Source organism: Rhopalosiphum padi, chromosome 4, assembly GCF_020882245.1.
Source record: "Rhopalosiphum padi isolate XX-2018 chromosome 4, ASM2088224v1, whole genome shotgun sequence".
Lineage (NCBI taxonomy): Eukaryota > Metazoa > Arthropoda > Insecta > Hemiptera > Aphididae > Rhopalosiphum > Rhopalosiphum padi.
Window position 1 is genome coordinate 49,313,859 of NC_083600.1, and position 27,327 is coordinate 49,341,185.

At 24.8% G+C, this 27,327-nt stretch overlaps 2 protein-coding genes and 1 long non-coding RNA gene across 5 annotated transcripts in view; 2 read left to right on the top strand and 1 right to left on the bottom strand.

The window, feature by feature from the left end:
• Window positions 1–27,327, bottom strand: part of LOC132928573 (uncharacterized) — a 37,849-nt gene that overhangs the window by 965 nt on the left and 9,557 nt on the right. Inside the window, exons 1-2 of one of the 3 annotated variants that reach the window (XM_060993355.1) lie at window positions 13,789–14,134; window positions 233–432 (exon numbers count right to left, since the gene is read on the bottom strand). In XM_060993355.1, the coding sequence (XP_060849338.1) occupies window positions 233–369 (137 nt within the window). In that variant the 5' untranslated portion in view covers window positions 370–432; window positions 13,789–14,134. Of the gene's footprint in view, window positions 1–232; window positions 433–13,674; window positions 13,761–13,788; window positions 14,135–27,327 lie in introns of those variants that run through there. The other 2 variants (XM_060993357.1, XM_060993356.1) reach the window with 2 other exon arrangements.
• LOC132928577 (uncharacterized) lies at window positions 7,792–13,312 on the top strand. Its single transcript, XR_009662046.1, has 3 exons — window positions 7,792–7,897; window positions 8,045–8,164; window positions 12,698–13,312. It is a non-coding gene; the product is annotated as an uncharacterized LOC132928577 (long non-coding RNA).
• LOC132928571 (GTP-binding protein REM 1-like) overlaps window positions 19,433–27,327 on the top strand; it is a 91,183-nt gene continuing 83,288 nt past the window's right edge. The window contains exon 1 of the mRNA XM_060993350.1: window positions 19,433–19,726. Coding sequence (XP_060849333.1) covers window positions 19,695–19,726 — 32 coding nt within the window. The 5' untranslated portion in view covers window positions 19,433–19,694. The remainder of the gene's footprint in view (window positions 19,727–27,327) is intronic.

Here is a 27,327-nt window from a genome sequence, read left to right on the forward strand (position 1 = left end):
GTAAAATGTAAATATTTTTAAACAATACTTAATTATTATATACAATATTATATACCGTAAAATTGATGTTTTAGAACATTATCAATACAATTCAATATTCAAATGTTTGGTTTGGTATGGTATGAACTGCTTCTGAAGTGCATTGTAATTTGTGGTTTTGTGCAAATTGTAAATTCAATCAATACTAGGCATGTATATGTATTTGTAATTAAATATACTTTATTATTATTACCCTCCCAATAGAATATTAACTCCGCCTGGTGATGTATCTTGTTGATGTTGATGATCTTGTTGTTGTTCCTGTTGATTTTTAGTTTTGTGCTGTTGAGTAGCCATCGATATGGCAAAATGCTGTCCAAAAGTAATCATTCTGATTTATGTGACTGTAATATTTAAATATTTGCAACTTGCATACGTATTTGTAGATAAAAACTAAAAAAAAAAAAAACAAAACAAAATGTCAAATGTTTATAAATAACTCAAAAAGAGGTTAAAACTGTACCATGTATCTATAGAAAATACTTTTATTATAAACATTTTGTTAAAATTTACGTACTACGGTCTTTTTCGATTATTTTGAAAAGTACTGAAAATTTTAAATTGTTACCTCTTAAAAGTACCTACCAACTAGATACAATTTTCTATAAGAAATCGCCCTTAAATTTTGATATCGAATTATTTTGTCTTTTACACGTTGTGTGAATATACACATAAAAAAAATAACGCATCATTGTAAAATCAATCTATTCATTATTCTACTAAACACTTAAAATGGCACAAAATATGTTTAAAAATGGTTATTTGTTTTCAAACTGATGAGTATTCTATTTTTAAAAAAAAATCTTGCATATTTATTTTTATTATTACGAGTATAACATTATTTCCTAAAAAGCGTCCAGAATAATACAATTGGATGATTTGGACCAAATAATAATATCAGTTTTATAAAAAAATAAATAAAAAAATATTAATATAATTTAATATATCCCGCATGTTATGTAGGTAACATAAAACACTATATACTATTACTAAATACTATTTATAAATATACATTTTATAATTTTAGCATATACCAGTAACCAGTTTTTCCCAACTTAGTGCTAAAGGTTCCGTGAGAAATTTGGGAAAATATAAATAAATTAATAATATTTTTGATTTGAATTATGATTCTAACATGGAAATAGAATCGTTCAAGCTCCGCCTGCAAAGGTTCCACGAGTAAAAGAAGTTGGGAAACACTGGTATATACTATTATACTGCATAGTGCATACACAATTACCTATATAGGTAATATAATAATATTACTATATCTTAAAATACCTACTACCTATATAATAAATATTTATTTTCAACAATATGTATCAACCTAACTTTAATTTAGTCTTCATATCACAACCAAACTATTGAACAATTTTTAGATTGCTACTGGACACTGGCTATGGCCCTACCAAAAATACAACCTTATTATGGATGATGTATGGAATGAGCATAATTCTGCAGTACCTAAGTATACGCCTATTGAACAGGGGATATGGACATATTGAAAATTTGATACTAATTTAATATATAAATAATACGTATTTTAAAATTTACACGAACACATAAGGTATTCGATTTTTATAATTAAATAATAAATATTTAACAATATCAATATTTTAATAAAAATAACTTTACAAATAAACCAACATGTGTAAATTATAAAAAAGTTCCATGTAACATTGGTAGATATAGATTGAAAATTAAACATAGATGGTTGAGAGAATTGCGCAAAACAGAATAACTTGAAATAAAATATTTAGGTACCTACGTATGTAACTATGAATGCATACCTACTGTTTTAACGAATTTTTATTCTATCTATAATATAGATTATAGGTATCTGCTATAGCTATCATTACAAAGATTGTGAATGATATATTGCTATTATTATAGGTATAATATAGGAAGGGTCTTATTACGACCTATATGTATTAAAACATTTTATTCATTTCACTAAAAATAAAGCCAAAAATAAATTTATAAGTTCCTTAAGAGCTACGACCCCACGATTTTAATTATTGTATACTATTCAAAAAATATTAATCGAAGGGGTTTTAAAAATTTCGTCATAACGACTATAGATATGTATAGATAGAACAATGTGAATGGGTTCACGCCGTTCACGGTATAAGCGGATAAAAATATTTTATACCTAACCTATTACGGTATCCGGTATTGATTTATAAGTTAATAACAATAATATATTAATGTATTTATTATTTATGTGTATGATATAATAAAATAATTATAGGTAATTAACTTTTTATTTGTATTAGTTATTGACTATTGTCTATTGTAATAGGTTCGTGTACACATAATTCGATTAAAATTAGTCTAAGTATCATAATTAATTGTACGAGTATAATGTTTTTTTTACAACAACAGTTATAGTCTGATTTAAAATATCTTCTACCGTTTAGAAAATATTTCACAGTAAAATATAAATTTAAAATTCTAGAGGACTAGCTAGATACACCTTAGGTATATCATTTTTAAAAGAAAAGACGTAAACAACGCTTTATCATTGAATTCAAATTGAAAATACCTATATATTTATGCTATAATTCCTACTAGAATGATTATAGTAATCTACTAACTTATACTCACGATGTTTGAATACACCTGTTACGTAGCAGAGTGATGACATCCTCAATTTTTTTAATAAGTAATTTTGTGCTTACTTGAAAATCTCTTTGAATGACTTTTTATTTAATTTAATTTATTTATGATATTAATGTAGGAATTTGAATTTTTTTAATTCTATAATTAATAATAGTTTAAATGGCATTAATATCAATATTACTGTGATTAAATTAAATTTATTAAAAACTTAAATTTATAGATTTTATTTATCTACACTTATTGTCGCCTTTGCATTTTTTGACGACTCAGTTGTTTTTTCGTACCTATTATAATTTATAATTTATCAGTACCTCCGTACGAATGCATTTCTTGGAATATTAAGTAGCTATCCTTTTTTAGCTTTTACAAAGTAAAATTCCATGCATACCTAATATAACAATATTAAATAATAGGTCACGTAATAATCAATTGAAAGATATATATTAACGGGGTGGGTAATTGAAATAGGCGTTAATATTAAAATAGCGGCGTAGAAATATTTTCCCTTTGTAGTTTTTCCATATTTTAATCTTACTAAATATTATAGCAATACTAATTATTATTTCATTTGTTATTAAAATATTAAGTTTACAATAAATACAAAAAATTTATGTAGGTTAGGTTAGTAAGCAAATAATAAGTTCATAGAAAGAATCGATATTATAGAAAGACTTAGGTATCTACTTAAAACTAAATTTAGGAAATTTATTCAGTGATATGAGTCCTTTAGGAAAGTTTTGTTAATAATAAGAAATAAGAATACAAATATATGATAAGTATTGTAAATTTTAATGGTATTATACAGTTAACAGTAATTTGTATTTTTAATTTCCGAAAATGTGTATAGGTATTTACTTAATATGTAATATGATAATTATTTTATTTATTTATTGTTAACAGATCAATATTCGTTGATAAGTAATAGTATTTACAGTAAAAAATACTAAAAATCGTAATTTAACAAAATATTAGAAATATAAACTATACAACTAAAATGAAGAGAGAATATAAAAATGAAGTGATAGTAGTAACTAGTAAGTAGTTTGTGACATTGTCAATGAAAATAAAATACGAACACTATAAAAATAACATTAATAATAATTAATAAACATATTTCATTATTTTAATTTTATCACGATTCATAATAAATTGTCATTATGAACGAGTCATTTACATTATTTCATTTTAAATTTAGCAAAATATTGATTTGTCAATAATGGCTTTTCTTGTATTTAACTGCTTTAATATACCTGCTTTTCTTGATTAAGAAGTTGGAAAGAAATAAAATAAAAATAAATGCAATCAATATAATATATTTTGTATATGTTCTAAAAGTTATTGCTTCAAAACCTTTTGATATTTAACAAAATAAATATAATTGTATGTAATATACTTTATTTGGATTAAACGATATAAGATGTTGTAAATGTCTTTGACATGATATAATGTGAAAACTATCAAAATCTGAAAAAAGCGATTCCTTTGACACTTGTCCATTTCAATTGCAGAATCAAAAGTTAAATATAAATGTAAACTAACACAAAACCTTGAAATTGCCCAGAGAAAACATATACATGACAGTAAACTCTGTACATGGATTGGAAGGATCTAATCAACTGAATATAATATATAGGGAGTGATTTGGCCGGGCACCAAATTGTATGTCAAAGACACGCTGATTATTTGTCTAATGTAAGTGGGGGATAGGTAGTGCATTCACGTTTTGGTATTTGTGATCTATAGTTTTGGCCTAGAAGAAAACTGTATACCTACTAAACCTACCTTTATACCCTTGTTTAACTCCTAAAATATTCAAATACTTTTTTATATAATTACCTGCTACATTAAGATTATTATAACAAACCACATGCAATTGTTCGACGTAGGCAATATATATACAAAGGTCCGACATAAATATATATATGATAGTTGAACTTGAACGTCTTATTAAGCGATTGAAGTTTTGTATTTAAATTGAAGTATCTTTGATTTTTAAATAAGATTGTAAATTAATTATAAATATATATTTTATTCGGAACTATTTGAAAAATCAGCTTTCATAATAAGTGTAGGTAGGTATTTAATTTAAGAATTATCGAAATTATTATAACCTATAATATCTATATATTATGTGATATACATTTTTATCAAACAATGTTGTTTGTGAATTTTGCTATGAATCTAAAATTGACAAATGTATAATTATATAGACTAGGTAGTATTTTTATAGTATTTTATATTTATATGTATATTGTCAGTACTTTTTTGAATATTGAAGTTATACATATTCTATTTTTTGTAATATTTAATGTTTATGATTTTATATAATAGGTAATTAATAAATAACTATATTTAAATTTTACTTAAAACTTGATGAATCAATCTGTATATTTATATATTTATTATGTAATCATAATATATTAATACCAATCGTTACCCTGTTATATTAATTCATATAAATATTAAATAATATATTATATTCAGATAATAAAAACATATTTCCTCTATTAATATTGTTTGGATAAAACTATTCGAAAAAAATGCAGAAAATTATGTTGGGCAGTTGTTGTTTGTAGTACCTAGACTTATGACAATAATTGACGGCCGAACGAAAAACAGTTTTTACATCTATCGTGAAATGATATTGATTATAATTTAAATTTTAAATAATGTACGTTCACGAATAGGTACTCATATTTTTACACTCATATTTTGGATAATATATGTATCAAAATTAAATATTATTTAATTATCATTTCATTTAAAATTGTAATTTTGCTTTGAGATTTTTTTAAATTTACAACCATATGTTAATAAGTAAATAGGTAATATACACGTACTGTATTATATTATAAAAATTATTTATAATTAACAACAAGTAAACTAACTACTAAGTTAATGCTTATATATTAATATATACAGATTGATTCACTAAACATTTTTTACTTTAATGTTTACCTTTAATTTTCATATTTTTAAATTTTGGAATTTTTTAGTATACTAATACCTATTTATTAAAATTAGTTTTTAGTATCACAGGAAACTTTTTAAATAACACAAAAAACATTTAAAAACATAGATTTTCAATATAAGTATTCGTAAAGTCTAAACGACAAACATCAACATTATGGTACTTGAATAAATGGACAATTAAAGGATAAAATGGGGCAGCATGCTTGGCGAGTACATTCCGCAGAGTACATTTACACAACGAATATGTGTACATGGATATTTCAAAAAATAAATAAATCGAGTGATGGATTGTTAAAAAACATTATTTTGCAAACACTATGGTCGTGAGTATACATTGTATATAAATAGCTACCTACCTACAACTATAGCTAAGTTTATTATATAGTACCCATGTCCTATAATAAATTCGTGCGTGGTAAAGAAATGAAATGAAAAAAAACGTACTAACTCGTGTACTAGCCCGAAATATCGAGCCACTGTGATGTAAATGCGCATAAAAAAAAATATTGACGTGAAATTATTAAAATTTAATATGGTTTGTATTTTCCGCTGCGGAGAAACAGAAATGTTGTCCCCTCCCAATTTGTCATTTGCGTTTATCTACTCGAACGCGATACCTACACTGACACACAACATAACAGTAATAGGTAGTTTCTTTAATTCGAAAGGATAGTCGTGTTTTAAATTTGTTAAGCGTATTTTTTGTACGAGATTACTTAGTCAGATAGTATACAATATGGCGTGCGTGTGCTACTCGCACAGAACCATTAAAAATATCGATTTTTAACAAACAGAATAAATATATATATGTATACATGCAATATTATTATATGTGAGTAGAAGATAATAGCAGTTATTATTATACATTATTGTGTGGTGGTAAAAATTATTTTCTCCGATAAATGATTTTTTTTTCAATCAGTTTTGATGTATATATATATATATATATTTATAGAGAGAGATAAAGTACAACTATTACAAGTAAAAATACCGGTAAATCGTATAGGATACACAAAATAATTTGGTTAAACCCCGACTAATTTATGTAGTTTAAACTTTTACAAATGAAATTCGATAAGTCTGAGGATAAACAATCGGTGTTAGTGACAGCTCGAAATTTTTTATTGCTAGTGTAGTATTATTTTCATCGCTTTATAATTTTTATATACTCGTATATTAATTACAATATCATACGTTAACTTAAAAATAACTATCATTGTTATTTGATTATATTATAGGTACTGCATTAGCTTCTACTAGTGTATTAGATACACAGTATACACACATTTATATTATTAATATTATAATACTGCAAAAATTATCACTTTTGATAAACCATATTATTATCTTTTAAGTCACCCTATTAATTAGGTACTGTAAAAAAAATAAAATACATTACGTATTAACCACTTCTCGTGTATATATTAATATATTTCTACATATTTTTTCATTGTAGGTATTTACTTAATTTGAAAAATAATCTCTTATAAATGTTTCATTATCATCAATTGATATGAATGTTTTATCTGAGTAGTTTTTAAAGTATTTTCAGAAATAAAAATGTTTCAACCAGTCGTTCCCATACTCTGATAAAAATCTAAAGTGGAGTTTAAAATAGGTGTTTTTTTTAATGTGCATGTACTTAACAAACAAATCTTGGAAATTTTCATATTTCTTTACGGCAAACGTGTAATTCGTCGAAGACTAGAGCGTTTATTTTGGTCTTATAATTTGAACTCGATTTAAACGAAATTACCTGTTTGTGATAACAAGAAAAAAAATGAAAATATTTGAAAGTTACATTTTATAAAGTTTTTAGACTAAAACGTATACACCGTGTCAGTCGATCAATCATTCCAGGACTACCCAAAAAGTTCGTAGTTTTTTGAAAAAAAAAAAATTTTAATAAAACGTGGCCAATATAATATTAAGTGCACAAAAGACTACACTCGAATAATATAACGTTGAGTACAGGTACGTCGATTAGCAGAATATTTTATAGCCAGTGGGTTGTGGATGTACTATTTAACTTGGTAGGTAAGACGTGTATAAGTAGTACGTAATAATAATGACAGTAACGCGTTAAATATACACGTTAAATTCAAAGTGGCTTCGGTTATTATTTACATTGTTATATTAAAAAAATTTTATTATACAGGCCAACAACCATATTGTAACGTATGTCGGAGGTCTCATTATGCCGTTGTTATCGTGGAGAGTATGATGGACATCGATCGCCCATCGTTGAATTTTTTTTATCTAGGTACATACCAATATTTTACGATGACAATCATATTATTAATCATATTATATTCTAAGTGGAGTGATGAATCATAAATTTATTGGTTAAACATTTTTACAATGATGTGTGTTTTTTTATTTTCATATCTGTCATCATCTATTGGAGCAGTAAAAATGGTTTCAATCTTCAAATTTGACAGTGAATTTTGGTAAAAAAAAAAAGAACTCTGCAGGCTTCCAGTACCCACCTTTCTCTCATAATAACTGAGGGTCTGAGGAACAAAAATGGGTACGTTCGTTTAAAGCTAACATTTTTAACAAAATCGATTTTGTTATTTTACCGTAATTCGAAAACGAATACTAGATTCTTGAAAATGTTATAAAATATTTATACTACGTTATTTCTTTTAGATATATAACATAATTTCCAAAATAGTTTTGCTCTTTTTGAGCCATATATATATATACATATGAAGTTTTTTACTTTTTTTTTAGTCTAATGTGTGTTATATAAACAGTATGAGGATAGAATTGTAGCAATATAATAATACCCTAAGGATATTGGATACAAGGATGTATGTATACAAATACATTTCTCTGTTTGTGCCAACTATAAAAGTTAAGAAACTCTCTCAAAATAATGCATACCAATAATGTATAATAATATGTACCATACCAAAGTGAGCGAATATCATCATAATAATATGTTACAATTTATAAATATGTAATGTACAGCGAATAATGAAGAAATTCGGTTGTGTACTTGTGTTTATATTACACGCATTTACATATAATATTAAAAACACATGAATATTAGTTGGTCTAAAAATACACAATTCTTTGGAAACGATTTCAAGACAATTTAAAAAGTTTATTTATAATTAATAATTTACATGTATAAACATTAACTTACAATTTATTTGGGAATCCATATTTATAGTTGGATTTAGAGTATAAATACATTTTGTTAAATATACCTATTATTTATTCAAATCATTGTCACACAAAATGTCTTTTGTACTAAAATAAAATTAGAAAACATATTCACAGTATTACCATAATAATAAAAGATAATATATAAAATCAGCTAAGATAATACATTATTAATATACAAAGTTTTAAAGGAGTTGAACAGTTCAAAAGGTAAAATGGTTAAACAAATGTCGTTTTCTATTTAGGTATTATATTTATTGTTTACATTAGGATTTACTAATATTATTAAATACAATTCCTATAGTAAAATATTGTTAAATAGATGATGAAATTAGTAGGTATTGTATATTTGTAATTGGTGGACTTAAATTTTTTGACAGGAAACTTTTAAATGACACTGTCATTTTATCAATTATTGAGAGCATTTTAAAATTGTTTGTATACCTAGCAAAGGTATACAAAAGCAAATAGGTACACACGTTTTGTTTGGACACTAATTGTGAAATAGTTTATGTACGTAATAGTATCACACCGTCATGAATTATTTAAAAAAATTTTCAATAAAATAATATTTATATTAGATATGTAGGTAGGAACGAAGGGTTGATGTGAATATTAACTTTATTGATTTTGGTTTAAATATTTTATCACATACCGTGTTCGTGTACTAATATTCAGTGTTTAATTGTATTGTTTTTAAAATTCAGATAATTAATTTCTTGAATTTAAAAATAAAACATCTCAATAAATATATATATATTGTAGATATTTGTATATATCACACACCCCGTAGAATATTGTAATATTATAATAAAAATGGGTTTGGTTATTCTTTAGGTCACTAAGAAGTTATAATACACTCACAATCGTTATAAATGTTGTATTTTCACACCACGTGAAACAGAGCTGAATGGTTTTATGTACAAAATTATATAAAGCTATACTAATGTTTTGTTAAAAAAAAAACCATTAGACGTTCAGACTTTTATCACTATGTTAACGAGTCATTAAAGATAAAATATGAGTATATGTTCACTGCATTAAGAAAATACTAAGCATAGATGATTTTAATTGTTTTGTTACGTTAAATAAATAAATTACTGTAGTAAATAATGTAAAAAATAATCTAAATATTCATGAATTTATGTTTTTTTTTTCATATTTAAAACTTTTGATATTATTGTCTGCGAGTCTTATTTTAACTGTCTAAAATTTTATAAAAGCTTTTGTATAGTCTTTTTTCGTATCTATTAACATTATAGTTAAACAAAAAAAAAAATCTTAAACGATAATGATAGTATCTATTTTGCGAGTGTACAATCCACCATTTGATTGTATTATATTTGATAATTTAATCATTTTAAATCATGTACTTGGCATTTTGGTATGAAAACTGTATAATTTCCGCTTAAATCCCCCTTTTCTTTTAAATAGCTGGCTCGCAGACATTTTATAAGGGGTAAGTCAACGTATTTTAGCTATGCATATTTATACTTTTAATATTATGAATTTTCAGGTAAATGTTTATTCATATAAATCAATAAACTAACAGCAAACGAATAACATATATTACAAATTGACTTAAACCGTTTATTATTTACATTAATTGTACTTATATGTTTTATAATATTAAATCGCAATACTGATTACAATAATACATAGTTGTATTAATACTATAGTTCAATTTATTTAATTTGGTTGTTTCAATACAAGGTCAAGACAATAGGAAATTAATTGGCAAAAAAGCATTTCTCTCGGTCACGTACTTATATTACATGCTATACTTATTATTTTAATAACATGTACTTTACAAAACGTACTAGTAAATATATGATTTCAAAATTAAATTTTTTGTAACAGTGAAAAAAATTTAACAAGCAATATTGTTAATAGTAAAACGGCTCCGTTTTTAATAGACTTCATCTATTTTTTAATTTTTTGATTGTTCAAGTAAATGTTAACTGCTTTTAAATATTTAATGAAAATGTCCAAAGTAGACAGTATATACTGAATACGGTTAGCCGGTTTATTGACAATAGATTAAAAAATTAATTTTTCTTCTAAAGCATGTTAAGTTCAATAAGTCAAAGTTAAATAATTGTAGTTAACAACGTTAAAAATTATGATATATTGTTATTTAAAGACCTGTTAAAAATGTCTATAAAACACAATTAGGTATATTTTGTAATTTATTGTAATTTAATGTAGAAGTTAGATAATTGTAGACCAGTTGACTAAATGACGAAGTTAATTTAATAATAATAAAAATAAATGTCTATGATAACGATAAAAATATAAAATGTAAAAATAAATCGGCAAACTACATATTTTAAGTAGGTACCTTTATATAATACTCTGGTAACACCATATGCCAACGTTTAGCCAAAAAAGTTATCACTGATAAAGTGATAACATACAAAATCATTATTTACCCGTTGGTATATATATATATATATATATCTTGTACTATAATTAGTTTAATGTAACTACGGTTGATGTACCAGTTAAAAAATAGTTAAATAAAATTGAAATTTATGTATATTTAGGTTTAAGTTTACGTGATTATTAAATATATTAATTCAAATAGAATTAGAATATGAATATATGACAATTTACAATTTGTATATGAAGAGTAAATATTGATTTGCTATTGCAAGAGGGTCTTGCAATCCGGGTGGATTAATGAATATTTGACTTATTAAAATCTTCACTTGTATTTGTGTCATTAAAGCACAATATAATACGATATATTATAGTAGTATAAGTATAAATATAAACTATTAATAATGAACATAATTTAATTTAATTAAACAAATTGTGTAAATACCTACATCGAATAGTGGTTTTCCTATTTAATGTATTATGAACCACAAATAATTTATTATTCACTTACAAATAATTTGTGTTTTTACTAATTAAATATCAAACTTGGCGATGTTCAGCATCAAGCGTCAACACAATATATTACAGAATATAATAAAATTATGGAAATAGTGATAATTTTTATTTTTAAAACACTAATAATATTATAGCTCAATAATTTAATATGGTATAAGCTGCTATTATTAGGCTATAATTAAATTTTTATATATTGTTTTGTAGTATTCATGGGTTCGTAGCATTAATAAATTAATTGTAGATTTTATTTATTTATTATGATTATTGTATAATTCATTTTTATTTAAGTCATAAACTAGCTATCTACCTATTCAGCGCTCCAATATATTTTGATCTATGATTCGATTTTAACAGGCGTGATTGGAATGATTTAAGAATAGCCATTAGCCACTTATTAATGGCACTTCAATGTTGATACGGAAAACTATAATTACTAAAATTAGGTTAATTATAAAGTTTTTTCTTAAATTATAGTAAATTGAATTAATTAGGTATTTACTCATAAAATATCTGCAAGTAATCCACCCGTCTACAAAATTTTTAAACATAAATTATAAATAAATGTAAGACATAAGGTATGACGTAGTATATTTTACTTGACTGAATTTATTCTATAAACGACTATGCATTTGCATAATTAAATTTACCAACATTAAATACTAGGTGTCATACAATAATAATTCTACATAGTAATTCAAGAGCTATAAGCAATGTTGGTTGCCGCGGTACAAATGTTAAAAAAAATAACTAAATAGACAAAATTAATTACTTTTATTAAATTTTAATTGTTATATGATGCTTTTTACGATGACCTTTTTAACTAATTACTTAATAAAACTTTTTAAATTACTCTGTCATTCAAATTTTGAATTATTCAAAATATTATTTTTCAAGTGAAGTTATAGACGTTATAGTATTGTAGTACACTTTAGCTGCAATAAAATTGTAAAAAAATCCTTGACAATGGACTAAGTTGGCTGGTATTTTTCAGATTCAACGTGATTAAATGTCATGATGGAATTGTGGTACGATGGTACGAAGCACACGAATAATATGTATACCAGAGGTATTGGTTAGTAAGATTATAACAGTATACAGTCAGTATTATTACCTTTGACCAGAATATTTTAGAATTAATATTTACTGAAATTTATCCAATTAATATCCACAGATGTATTAATGCAATAGTGCTGCATTAATACATATTACTTATATATGAGTATATTTTAATACACAGTAAGTCTTATTTTATATACAACGATAAATCAATATTTTTGATAATTATTATGATACTGCAGGAATGGGACGATAGTGAAATGAACAAAATAAATAACTAACCAATATTACACTCAAAGTAAGACCAAACCATTATTCAATTTATTACCTAGTTGAAATACAATAGGTAAGTTATTATTTATAATAACGTATCACATATACATTAACGCCAACTATAGGCGCAACTAGAGTCAAAATGATTGGGGTTTTATAAAGGGCTCAACAAAACATGAACGCAAGCTTAATTCCCCACATCTCTGTAAACGTTTATTTTTTTAAGAATACAACTAATGACTTTAACACAAAATAATAATAATGTAAAAACCGCTCCGAAGAAACCATAAATGTATAAATGTTAATTATATTTGTTTATAATAAAATAATTTAATAGAACAACTTTATAATTGTTGAGCTCTGTTATTGGAAATGTATTTTAAACGTTCTTTCACTGTTAATATTGTATTTGATATATCTCTCTCACTTGGTATGTGCATGCCGAATTTGTTAACCTATATATCATAACATATAGTATAGAACGTAGTAACCATATGTCATATATTATCAAAAAAAAAAAAAAAGATTTTAACTGCAATTAGGTACTATACAATATAATAAGCCATAATATGTTGTATAGGCATACTTAAAGTTTCTCATCAAGCTTTTAAAAAACAATAAAAAAAAAATGATGCAAACCGTGCAAAATGCATGTCGTGTGGGGGAGGGTGCTAAACCCCCCCCTAGTCGCACCGGTGACTCCGAAATATATGTACACGTCATATTATGTGTACATCGTATTATATTACTTACGTATACGCAGTGTGGTCTAAGTTTGTGCGTGAACCGTAAGCGTATATTTTATTATAATGTGGGTAAACACCACGCGTGTGAGGAGGTGTACGACGTGATCGTGACGCGAACTCGGACCGAGTGTTTGTAAGTACGACGTCGGCGGGTGTGTTTTTTGTATGCGACGCGATCGGACTCGGGGACTTGGATTTCGGAGACCCGTGCGCGATGAGGGTATTTTATAGCAAGAATCGACGTACGAGCGATCGGCTGGCCAGTCGTCGTCATACGAGACCACCGCGTGTGTAAACCAAATCGACCGGCACTCGTCGGCCAAATGCGATACGGAAACGTGCGGGGCGATCAATCCACCGCGGGCTCGGCAATCGCGTGTGTCGAGAGTCGCGTGTATAGGTACGCATAAATAAACAAAACAACGCGGCCAATACACGCGCTCACGCCTACACACGCACACACACACACACACACACACACACACACACACACACACACACACTACATGTGTAGGTTGTCATGTACGAAATTTCTATATTTGTATAAACTTACAGGCACGGCACCTTTTTATGATTTTTTCGAAAAAATATTCTTTTGCAGACGTACACTCGTTTCGTTTAACGATCCATTAGAGGCGAATCAGAAACAACGATCCCACCTGAGAAATGACTTCGGGTATATTTTATAACGAGCAAAATATAGATGATTATAATAGTATATTATAATAATAATTGTTTCGTTATTGTATCATTTTCTTTCTGAATTTATCGGATTGATCGGAAATCGATTTAATTGTATGCTATACTAAGATTATATAAGCACATAATGTATTGTATTACATTAAATGAGACATTTTAAAATTAATGTTGTTTCCGTACACCTAATAAACATCACACACACTGACCAGTGCGCTTATTAGTTACCGCGCGTACGTCAATAATGTCGTAAAGAGTCTTTATTTAAGTTATTATATTTTAGTTCTTTATTACAGACTTTAAATATTTTTTATAAAAATGTAAATACATTATTAGGTACATTATAATACATATAATTACTAATATTTATAATTATTCTTAATTAATTTAAAGCCTCTAGTGTCAACACATATTGAAAAATATTATTCAATTCGTTGTTATATTAGTTTAAGGCTTATGGAAATTTTAGGATTCGGTTAGACCGTTGACGATTTAGGGATTAAACAAGAATATTTCACAAAGTATGTGACGCTTTGAGTTTAATGTCTTTGCATGCTTTACTATCAATCTTCCGTAATAATATGCTTAAGACTTAAGACTAACACTTCATTCCATACATGATAATGATGACAAGCATAAATACATATTTGAATATTTATTTTTATCAAAATGCGTGCGTTTTAAATTTTTAAAAGTAAACAATCCAAAGTTAATTGTTGCTAATGGTAACGTTATACTAACATATTTCAAATATTTTTTTCCGATGTGTAGTTATTGCGCTTTTTTTAAACAGCTCGTTTATTATGACTATTATATAGGAAATAAAAAAGTATTGATTTAATAACACCATTAATACCACTATAGGCGATATAATAGTAGGTAGTATAGGTACGTATACATGATGAAAATTATGATTATAAACATTTGAAACCATTTGGTATATTCACTATTATAATAATAGAATTTTATAGCACGCGTATATCATCCCGGAAATTCACATTTGTTTTTATAAATGTAATTTATAAACGTAAACTATATTATATAAAACGTAGTTAATTTTATGAAAATGTATTACAACAAAACATTTATATTATATTATCTGTTTATTGTTGTTATATATCTAAATCGTTTAAAACCGTATGGAAGCATCCCATAAATTTAAAAGTTACAATTAGTGCATCTAGTATTCCGTTTGCTTTATTATTAGTATCATCCTCAAATATTATACTATTTAGTTTATACATACCTACGTGTTATTTGCATTTTTTTTTTTTGTTAATCCTACGCTATTAAGCCTCACCGGTAGTTCTGTAGTTTTGTATCAATAAATTCAATTCAGTGTGTTCAATTCTTATTACAGTTATATTATTTCAACGTTTAACAAAAACTCTGTATCTTAATTATAAGCTATAGTTTAATTATTTATGAATATCCATTTCAATATTATCAACTGTGAAAAACTAGACTCCTCGTCCCTCGATATTATAATCATTATTATACAATATAATGCCGATTCAATGTCGAATAAGAATTCATTAAAATGTATAACTATTAACTCTTAATTAATATAATATTATTGTATACAACTAAAATATTTGTATTCAGTTCAAAGAATTTTTCCAGTTTAAATATAAAAACGTATATATTTACTTATAACTATAGTTGGAAAATAATTGACGAGAATTCCGTTTTTAAATTTCTTGATTTATTTTTTCCTATATTGTTCATGATACATCAATAACACGTTTAGAAATTTACTTTTTACGATTTATGAAAAAATAAACGGAAATCCAATCTTACAAGGAGTTTTGTACTTTATTAAATATAAGGGATGATTAATACCTATGAATTATTAAAGTTTTATTTAACTCGTATAATAATAAAAATGTTAAAATTTAATATTATTATTATTTATTATTACTATGGGATGACTATATATTTTAAAATATTATTAAATTATATCAATTGCATAATTGTACCTATTGTTGGTACATGGAACACTTTTTATTTACATAATAAACGTAAATTAAAATGGTTATACTTCATGTTATAAATTCCAATTGTATAGGTAAAAGTAAACTTAATTTCCATTTTCAGTGATTAAATGAATATGTTTTGAATACTTTCTATTCAAATTAATTTTCATGTTACGTGTAAATTAATAAGCAGCCAAATAATATTTGTAAATTACGAACAATATGCATAATATAATGCATTTATATTACGAGATATTTTTTTTTCATGCTAAACGGGAAAAACTCGAAAAGTTTTATGTGGCCCCATCTATCAATTAGAAAACGAATCAAGTTGAAACTTTGATGGGTTTTTTTAATTTTAAACACTATTAAGGAATTGTTCAAGATTTGTTTTTAATTATTTTAGTTTTTTCCTTACAATACTAAAGTATATGTTTTTTAGTTTCATACATTAAAAATTATTATTATTAGTAGATAATGTATTGTATTTCAGTTCATATAACATTTACTATTATAATTACTTATCATATTTACTTATAATAATAAGTATTTTAATATTATAATTGTACACGTTTTTTGGATATGTTTGGCAACAAAAAAAAAGAATCCTGTACGATTAATTATTTTTTTGAGTAGTAAAATGTTTTTGTAAAAAATATATACGATATAATATATACATATATAAGAAACATTAAAAGCATAAATATAATTATCACTAAAAAAAAGAACCAACATTTTATTTTAGTATAGTTAGTTTACTTAAATAAGCAAATACTATTTGGCAAAAATAAAATACATAGTATCTATGTAAATAAGTCATTGTATACTATTAAGTGCGCGGAAATTCAATAAAAAAAATCATTTTTAGAGCAAAAGTATAATTGAACTGGGGATTGTTTTAACTAAAATTTTCACAGTAAATTGTATTGAGAAGACAAATACAAATACTTGTTTCAGTTATTGCAATAATTTTCATAAATTCCAGACATTGTGTGGGTAAGCAGTGTTCTGGTCGCATTAGGCTACCGGATTCGAAATCTTAACATTGCATTTGAATATTTTGTACAAACATTGAATAAATGCCTTGCAACAAGGTGAGCGAAAAAAGAACAGTATCAAATGCCCAACATCCAATCTTCGTTTATTGTTTTTTTTTCATTTTATTTTTCATCAAGATTTTTACTCTAGAGTGTGGACTACTCAAACAATTCTCTATTTTATATTCACTGAGGCAATCGATCATTCTATTGTCTCACTTGAGCTCCTGTGTTCTGGGACCTCGGGATTTATTTTCTCACGACACTATTTGATTATGCACGTCCATTTCAGGTAGATACTATCTGATGCTGAAGTACTCGTATATCTTTGAAATATAAAATAAAACAGGTCCGTCTAACATTCTTCACACGCCCGATCGTACCTATTTTTTATCAACAAGAAAGAATATTATGAATTTATAACGGCGTCTTTATACGTACACTGTGCATAAGATACAGTTTTGATACAGATTCAGTTCGTAGTTTTCAATTTATTTGTGATATAAAATTTGTCTCAAAAGTTTGAGTTTAAAAAAGCTCAACGATGCAGGTATTCACTATACGCAACTTTTATAATTTTAATTTGTCACGTTTTCACTTTACCTCTGTTTGAGCAAGTTTCAATCATATTAAAAATTGATTTTAGTTTATCCTCTAAAAAAAAAAAAATAATTAAATCTTTATAAACAACACAGCATTATATAGAAGAGTATTTAGTCAAATCGTAGTAAAATAGTGCTTGTTTTATAGATTAATTTCAAACAGAAATATTATATCAATTATATACAATAGGTAGACGTTAGATTTACCTATCTTATGGACTACGCCATAGGTATACTAATAGTTATATCTACAACCTAAATATTTAAATGAAAATTTTAAAAACCAATTAATTTTTTTTTTCTATTTTGTTATACTATATGCTATATACATTTATTCACGCATGTAAAAATAAATAGACATATGCTTATTGAATTGATTCCACGGGAGTGCGCCACGAATACTGTCGATAAAAATATAGTATGTTTCAAGATAATTTGAAAGGCACCGTTTGTAAGGAGTTCTGCAAAGGCAATAATTAGATTCCTTGTGTGTGGATCATGGTAGCATGTGCGTAGTAAATGATTAAAATATTCATAAGACGTGTATTATATGTGTAGATAAGGCTATAAGAGGGGACTCATCTTGTTCTCGCACGTATACTCAGATGTCAACAATTTGGTATGTCGAGTACCTAAACGTAGTACCTACGTAAACGCGTATTATTTCACTGCTATAGTTCGGTGCAAATTAGTTGTGTTCCAAATTCAAATGTTTTACTAATTGAGTTCCGCGTTAAAAGTTATAAATTGTAATAGTTGAGTCTTGTATACAAAAATCGTTATTTAAATATTATTTTTTAAATAAATAATCTGTGAACTTTCGCAGCCGTTTGTCATCTGGTTGAATGCTCACACATTTTCAAATTTGTTTGGTGATAAGTATGGCACGAATATATTTTAACTTTTAAGTAAATTCCCTTTTTTTTATATTCACTACCTAATCATAAATTCCGGAAAGTATGGAATCCATGTATTCGTAAATTATAATACAATATAAGATAAATAAATTTATACGGATCTGATTCCAATACAATTTATCAAATTTTATTTCGTCATCCGAATATTTGATGATGTGATTTTTATATTGATATTTTAACGTCTCTGTGTTTACTTTGGGTTCTACTAACAACTTTTTCCATTTATTATATTTATCTAAAGAAGCATAATCCACTTGTGAATATACAAAAATGTATACATAATTTTTACATTTTTAAAATTTTGATTTACATATTATATTATATGTACCTAAATTTATAAGAAAGTTGTTAGTTTAGTGCAGTCTAAATGAGAAAAGATAAAAAATCCTATTTTAAAAAAAAAAATCTATATCACATAAGACATAATTAAGTTGAGCAGATATAAAATAAGTCTCTATATTCTATAACACGAAAAACAGTTTTATTTCAAATTTCCTCTACTTACACAAACTAAAACGTATACGTGGTAAATTTTACCTAAAAATTATTGTCCTGATGACTTGAATATTGGATAACGGTAGATAATCAACGATATGAAAGTATTTTTTAAAGCTACAGAAATAAAAAATAAGGAGATAAAATAAATACCGACAAATAAAGGACAATCCTTGTTGGACCTTCGAACATGTTTAAACCAAAGACACAATTGTTACTAAGGTAAATGTTGTTTTTAGATTAAAGTGTATGTGCTAAGGCAACTAATAATAGATAATTGTATGTTTTGTTTGCTAATGCATAAACCATACTTATAAGTTTAGTTCAAATTTGAATTACTTTATAAATAAATTATGTGTTAGAATACAAAAAAAAAAAATAATACTATTTTATTTTTGAGAACCAATTATTTAAGTAGTGAATACATAATTCCATACACTGACATTCACTTTTTATATTTCCTCATTTTTAAATTACTAACAATAATTTAATATGTATTTTGTTTATTTTTAAATTTAAAAATCAAAACAATATTTTGAGTACTAATTTTACGCCAAGTAAAAAGCTTTGGGTTGAATTCCAGTTCATTTTTTTCATACTGCATAACTATATATACTCGTATCTACTAAACCATCGTATTTCTCGAATAACTTATATAACAAATTCATATAACAATTAAAGTTAGAATAGGTATTTCATTGTGTTTTCTACCTGCTATTATACTATATTATGAATAATTTAATTATATAATTAAAATAGTAAAGTAACTAGATCTATCTGTTTTCGACATAAACATGTCTATTATTAGTAACTCAATTACATATAAAATATATCGGTGTAGATAATATAAACTATATATTTTTTGAATTAATTTTTATCTCTCTTGAATAGAATTTTATACTAAACAATCAACACGCGTGTATCCAATTAACCAATTTTTGCTATGTCACAGTCCTAATTATCCAGCGTTATTAATTAAGCAATGTATTTCTACATTTATTTATGAATTTTGAGAGAAAACATTATGAGTTAATAATGTAGTAATAAAATACACAATTGGATCTCCTTTATAGAGAAGAAGTGTGTGCGTTTAACATTCATAAAATTCGAATTCAATATTAAATCAGAGTGTTGTTCGTCAGATATTGTTATTCATTGAATTGTACGCAATACGTACGTTTCAATGATTCTGCGAAACTTGAATATCTTAAACCATTTCTGTTGCCTTGGTGTATAAAAATATGATTCATTACACTAGACAATTATACTTTAAATTGGACTAAGTGAAATTTGCATATTTTGTTGTTATTGCATATAAATGTTAAATGTATATATTAGTATAGGTATATTGGTAAAATTAAGAAAATATTTTGCATTATTTCAATATAGCAAATTGAATGTTAAATAAGTTTGGAAAAAAAAATACATTTGGAAAATATTTGGTATACAAATAATAATTTCATTACCTATGGCTAAATCGAAACTAGGCTGATAACACTTCATCTTCGTGTAAATAATATTATATTATTACACGTAATTACGTGTAAAAGAAATTACATTCAGTTGTTTAAAATCATTTGGAAAGATTAAAATATGTGCACAGGGTCGGCCTGGCCAGGACCGGAGGGCCGGGATTCCTGTCTGGGCCCTTGCCGTATTATAGTTCCTAGACCCCTGTACTGTGTTACTCCAAAATACAGTTTAAAATTATTGTTGGGCTCCAGAAAATAATTCCTGCCTGGGCCTTCAGGTACCCAGGCCGACCCTGTATGTGCATCTGTGAAATATTTCTGTTACGTGTATATATATATATATATATATTACGAAGAAAGAAAATTATTTTTAAAAATAAGATCAAAAAAAATAAATAATTTAAATATTATTATTTATTATATATTTTTTTTAAACAACGAAATATTGAAAATATTGTTTTACTCTAAAATTTAGAGCATAAATTCATACATTTTTTAAGATCTTTAAGTGATATAAAATTTCTATGTAATAATAAAATAATAATAGTTAAACATGCCGACTAAAAAGATATAGTTTCATTCACGTATAATATTAATATTTGTAATCCATCGTTTTGCGTTTTCCCAAAACACAGTTCGTAGTTGGGCAACAATTTTGGTTATTTATGGACATCGAAATGTTTCAAGAGGATTATTTTCTCATCAGTTATTATTAAATTAGACTTAGGAATTAGCGTCAAAATTTGATATGTACTAAACAGTTAATAATATTCAAAACACAGTATATCTACGAATATGCCATCTTAAACTTTATTATACTGGGGTCGTATCATTATTATTTTAAAAATTATTGAATTTATTTGAAATTCACAATAAATTGTTGATTTTTAATTAGCAACAACTACTTTTAATTGAATAATCTGACGCAGATCAAATAATAATATTATTTTAAACAATTAATTTTTCATTTGTAAGTATTTAATGTTTATCTAAAACGGATATGAAATAAATCACTATTTTTTATTTATAAACATTCAAGTTACTTTAGCATAATAGTCATCGAATCATCGTGTAGGTGCTAACAAAGTTACAACTTACTAAGACCATCTGATACAGTTTTGTTTTTTTGTTTATATTATCTTATTCATGACAAAACAAATTAAGTCATTTTTCGTAGTAATTTCGTCGTAAAATTATTTATTGAACTATTGTATGAAATTACAAATATTTATATTTTATTCGTTGAAATCTTTTGGTGTGACATATTTTATATTTCTAAACAAAAAATTTTTTTTTAACTTTTAATCTTTATCATTTATATTGAATAAGACTAACGGGTGGCACCTGCTGGTTCCGCCTTCAACTTCTTCTAACTCTTAACCTTAATTTGTATCAAATAAATTACATTTTTTTTATCTAGTATATATTTTTGTATTAATATTATGAAATACTACAATCATAAAATAAAAATGGAATAATCAATATTCAAAAACATTTTTTATAATAAAGAGATATTTTATATAAAAATAAAATTTAAAAGAATATAATGTATAATCAATAACAGATAATGCGTGGTAAGAACTTTTATTTTATCATTTTATGGCCTGTGCCTTGTCGAATTTCTTATCAGAATAATTTTTGTGCACATGTAAGTTATCAAATGTAATAACTGATTATTATTCGAGATAAAATTCAAACTTTAAATAATTATTTTATTTGTTATTGTTTTCATGAATTATCTTATTAAATGATATATTTTTTTATTTTATTATCTGTTATAATTTAATTATTCTCAGTTTTTTTTATATTTAAAAAATTAAAAAACTTACAATTTAAAATAATATACCTATCCATTTTTAATTTTTATAAAAGCTGATTTAGCTCTATATTCACGTCCTAAATTATTTGTGACAGATATTTAAGAACTCGCGTTTTATTACGTTCCTGTTTAAGGACAGAGTCTACTAACCTTACTATCATTAGCGTGGAGCCCTTAACAAAGGCTATTATATTATTTAATAATAATTTATTAAAACGTTTTTATTTAGTACGTTTCTCCCGTAGAGGTATAATAATAATTTAAATATTTGGGTTACAAGGAATTTAGGATATTTCAAAATAATAATATGGATTATAATTGTAGTTTGGTGCCTTAGATGTCACAGGTTGGCTTAAAGGTTAGGACATTTGAGGATCGGGTACATTAATTTCAAAAGTCTTATTATGTAAACCTTGGCTACTATATAGGAATTATTTGATTTCAGTAATTCAATGAAGTTCGTGTCCGTAGGATAGTTATTATTCTAAATGAGTACCTATTGTACATCAAAATTAGTTTTGCCCTTATATAATATAATAATGACTATACATCATAACAACCAACAATAGTGTAATATAGAATATATATAAATTCTAGTGTCGTGATGATAAATTCCAAAATATAAAAAAAACACATTATCTACGTAAATATATTACGTACTAAAGGTAATAACTTATAATACATGTTGAATTTTTGTTGCCAATGTTACATTATCAATATCCCATTATAGTAACTGATTTGTGATGATATTTGGGATGTTTATAAAACTAGATTAAAACTTATGAAAAGATAATTATGTTATCTACGCATTTAAAATAATTACCTATTACGCTTATCGTTCATATAATGAATATATTTCATTTATTAAATTTATATTTAAATGAAATAAGTACCTACGCAATATTAATATTGATTTTGACATAAATATTAAATTATAACACATCACGATATCAGTATTATTAGAGGAGTTTAGCCTGAGTAAAAAGAAACGTATGCTTAGAATTTTATAAACATCACAAGAATAATTATCATACCTAAATGTTCTATGATTATGAGTGAAGTTTTTATTTAATTATTTTCTTTTAAATATATTAAAAATTACTTCAACATCTGTATTTCAATTTATATTTATAGACATGGGGTGATTCGCCAAGCATAATATTCAGCTCCTGTTTATTATTTAATAATACATTTATTCAATTTCTAATCTTTATAATTTTTAGATATATTTAAGCTCTATATTAAGGAATATTAAATACCAAATTTTAAAATACTTAAATTGGTTTGTTATGCATTCGGCAAGTCCAAATTCTATCTTGTATAGTTTTGATTTATTTAACTAAATGTAGTAAGTGTAATAGATGTCGGAGACATGTGGATTGTGAGTTATAATGGTTTGAAAATTATAGTTATTAATATTAATTTTTTTAAATCTTGTAGTTTGTAAACATTTTCCACGTATATTAAACTAAATATTACATATAATATTTCATATTTTATGTAAAACCATTATTAAGAGTTATTTTTCTTAGTACATATTTTATTTAATTATTTAAACTACTAGCTTAGAATTCAATTTAGATACATTAACATTTTCCAAAAAAATAGTTGGACGAATTCTGTGTAGAAGGTTAGTTCTTTATTTAAAAAAAAAAGAAGTTAAACGACCCTCCTTAAATAGTATAATAAATCTAATTATTTAAAACGATCGTTTTTAAGTATATTTTAAAATTCTAATTATCAAAATTTAAATAAATTTATTATTTGAAGGAAAATACGGATATGATCACACTTGAAGGATTATTATTTTTATATAATATTAGAGCTAGTACGAATAATTTAATAAGCAAATTTGTTATAAAAAAACGGATTCGTGTGTAATTTCAAGTATTTATTAACAAATGAAAATTTTCATCACAAACTATAAACCGAAACTACCCACTCGATCTCGTTTTGTTATAAATGAATAATATTATTAGAATAACTTTGTAGATATTTACAGTATATAATATATTTGTATACGTAAGCACTATATGCCGTAAATAATTTAATTTGGTAAGTTAATTTTGCCAACATTTAAGGATTATAAACAAGGCTCAACCAAAGAACCAACGGGTACAGATACCAAACATCCTTCGTTAACTTTTACTTGTTACCTTCGACGTTTCAATAGGTTCATATTCAGCATTTATTATTGTTATCATTTATCTTAAATTTAATATTTGAAATTGTAGTAATTATCAATCATAAATTAACTCATAGCTAGGTACATTTAACATAATTTTAAAATTAAACTGATTATTGTACATGAAAATTATATTTTTATCTTCTAGTTCAATATTAATAATTCATAGTTAAATTTAATTAACTTAGTTAATCTTTTAAATGCATTATCAGTTTTAAATATTATATATAAATATATAATCACATATAAAAATAGTAACTAACTGTCCCACTATACTATTATTCCTCATTATAGTTAATTTATGTAAATATTTTAAAAGTTAAATAACTAATTTATAATTAATATCCTAAACTCTAATATTTAGGTAAGTTCTAAAGTTTAAGCAAATTATATAATTATTAGTAAGCATGTAGGTGTATATTATGAAAAACATGGTAAGAACGGTAAAGTATACTTTATATATCAATAGGTAAATCATTAAACTACCTATGTAGTCCTTCCCGATCATTACTTTGGTATTATTTTTGTAAGTTGAATAAACATTTTAGCTATATTAAACTTATGTGTTAATATATAATATTGTAATTCCTATATTAACTATCATATAATTTAATTGTATATAATAATAGATACGTTTCAGTCTGAAATTTAATTGTATGCTTTATATTTTTAACTATTTAATATAGAAATAGAGATAGTATAGTTATTTCTATTATATTTACCATCCAAAGTTCTGACAATATACCTTCGCGTGTGATGACAAACTATAAAAATATTATTTTAATATTTTATTAAAATCTATTTTATTTACGAATTAATTTGTTTAAACATAATAAATATAGGTATAACTACACAGTTCAAAATATATTATTATATTCTAAAATATTTTTTATATTGCTATAGTATTACGAAACTCATTAGTTCATTACATGCAATTATGTTGCCTTTTAAAATAACGATTATAATTTATTATGTAAATTAAAATTATATGAAAGTTCGCAGCCATAATAATAAAGTTAAATTATTAAGCAAATGAAATATTTTTATTTTATTTCACTCCAACAAACATTTAATACTTAAGTAAACCTTGTTTAAAATGTACGCCAACACCAATATAATATTAATTTTTATAGCATGCTTAAATTATAATCCAATGAATTTCCAAATCTTTAAATTTTAATATTGGAACTTTTATTTACTTGTTTTTATTGCTTGGAGCTAACTTAGTTCTTTTAATTTTCAAATTTTTAAATTAAAAGTTATTATATTGATGTTTATTAGTAAGAATATAGTAAGTACTTATGTTTATTTAAAATGTCCAGTTTTCGATTGTATTTATCTTTAATTTTGGTTTCTTTGATTTTTTTGTCGTGATTATTTTTGCAATTTCGTACATTTTCCTCTGGGGGTTTCTTTATTTATTTGATGTTGTTCTTCTTTTTAATTTTTATCTAACAAATTTAGTAGTGAAGCCTCTTTTTATCTATTCGTTTATTATCTACATGGTTATTTTTGTATGAAACTATTAACCTTTTTCTGTATAATAGAAAGATTAATTCATAAGCCATTTTTTATAAATTTCATAGTTACATGAAGTTTTCTGGTTACTGGTTAGTTGTATTAAATATTATTGTAATTATTTTTTATAAAATAGCTATAAATCTAACTATTTTATATGGCCTCTTCTGCAACTAGATTTTCTCTATAGTGATAAATACAATTATTCCCTATCAAGAATTCTAGTTGTTATATTTAATTAAATTTTATATTTGAATTTTAATATTAGTTTATTATTAATTATTTTTTTGTAATGGTGTAAGAACAGAGGCAATAAATATAAATCAATAAATTGTGGAAAACGTCATTATGGTTTATTCTTTATTCTGCAAGACTTCACAGAGATAGTATAATTGGATCTATTTTTGTTAGTCATTAATATTTTAAATATAATTTAATACACATACGTTGCCTATTTTATTTAAACCATTTCATTTTATATTTATTATACAATTATTAAATTATTAATTAGGACTTTTTGCTTTTTGTAAACCACGGGATATGTTTTTCTAAGTAGGTTCTCACTAAAAAATATATAAATTGCCTAATAGAATATATCATGTTAGAATAATCTTATAGTTAATATTTTGAATCAATAAAATAAATAATTATGTATGAAATTATTATTTTAGCTTATTGCAATTTTTTTTTTGTAAATAAGTAATATAGTAAACGGCGTCTTATATAGGCAAAATAGGTACATAACTGCGTTGCAGATCATTATCAAACATACCTAACTTATAAATGTAATTATTACTATCGAAATAATATGACTTTTTTTATTTAAATA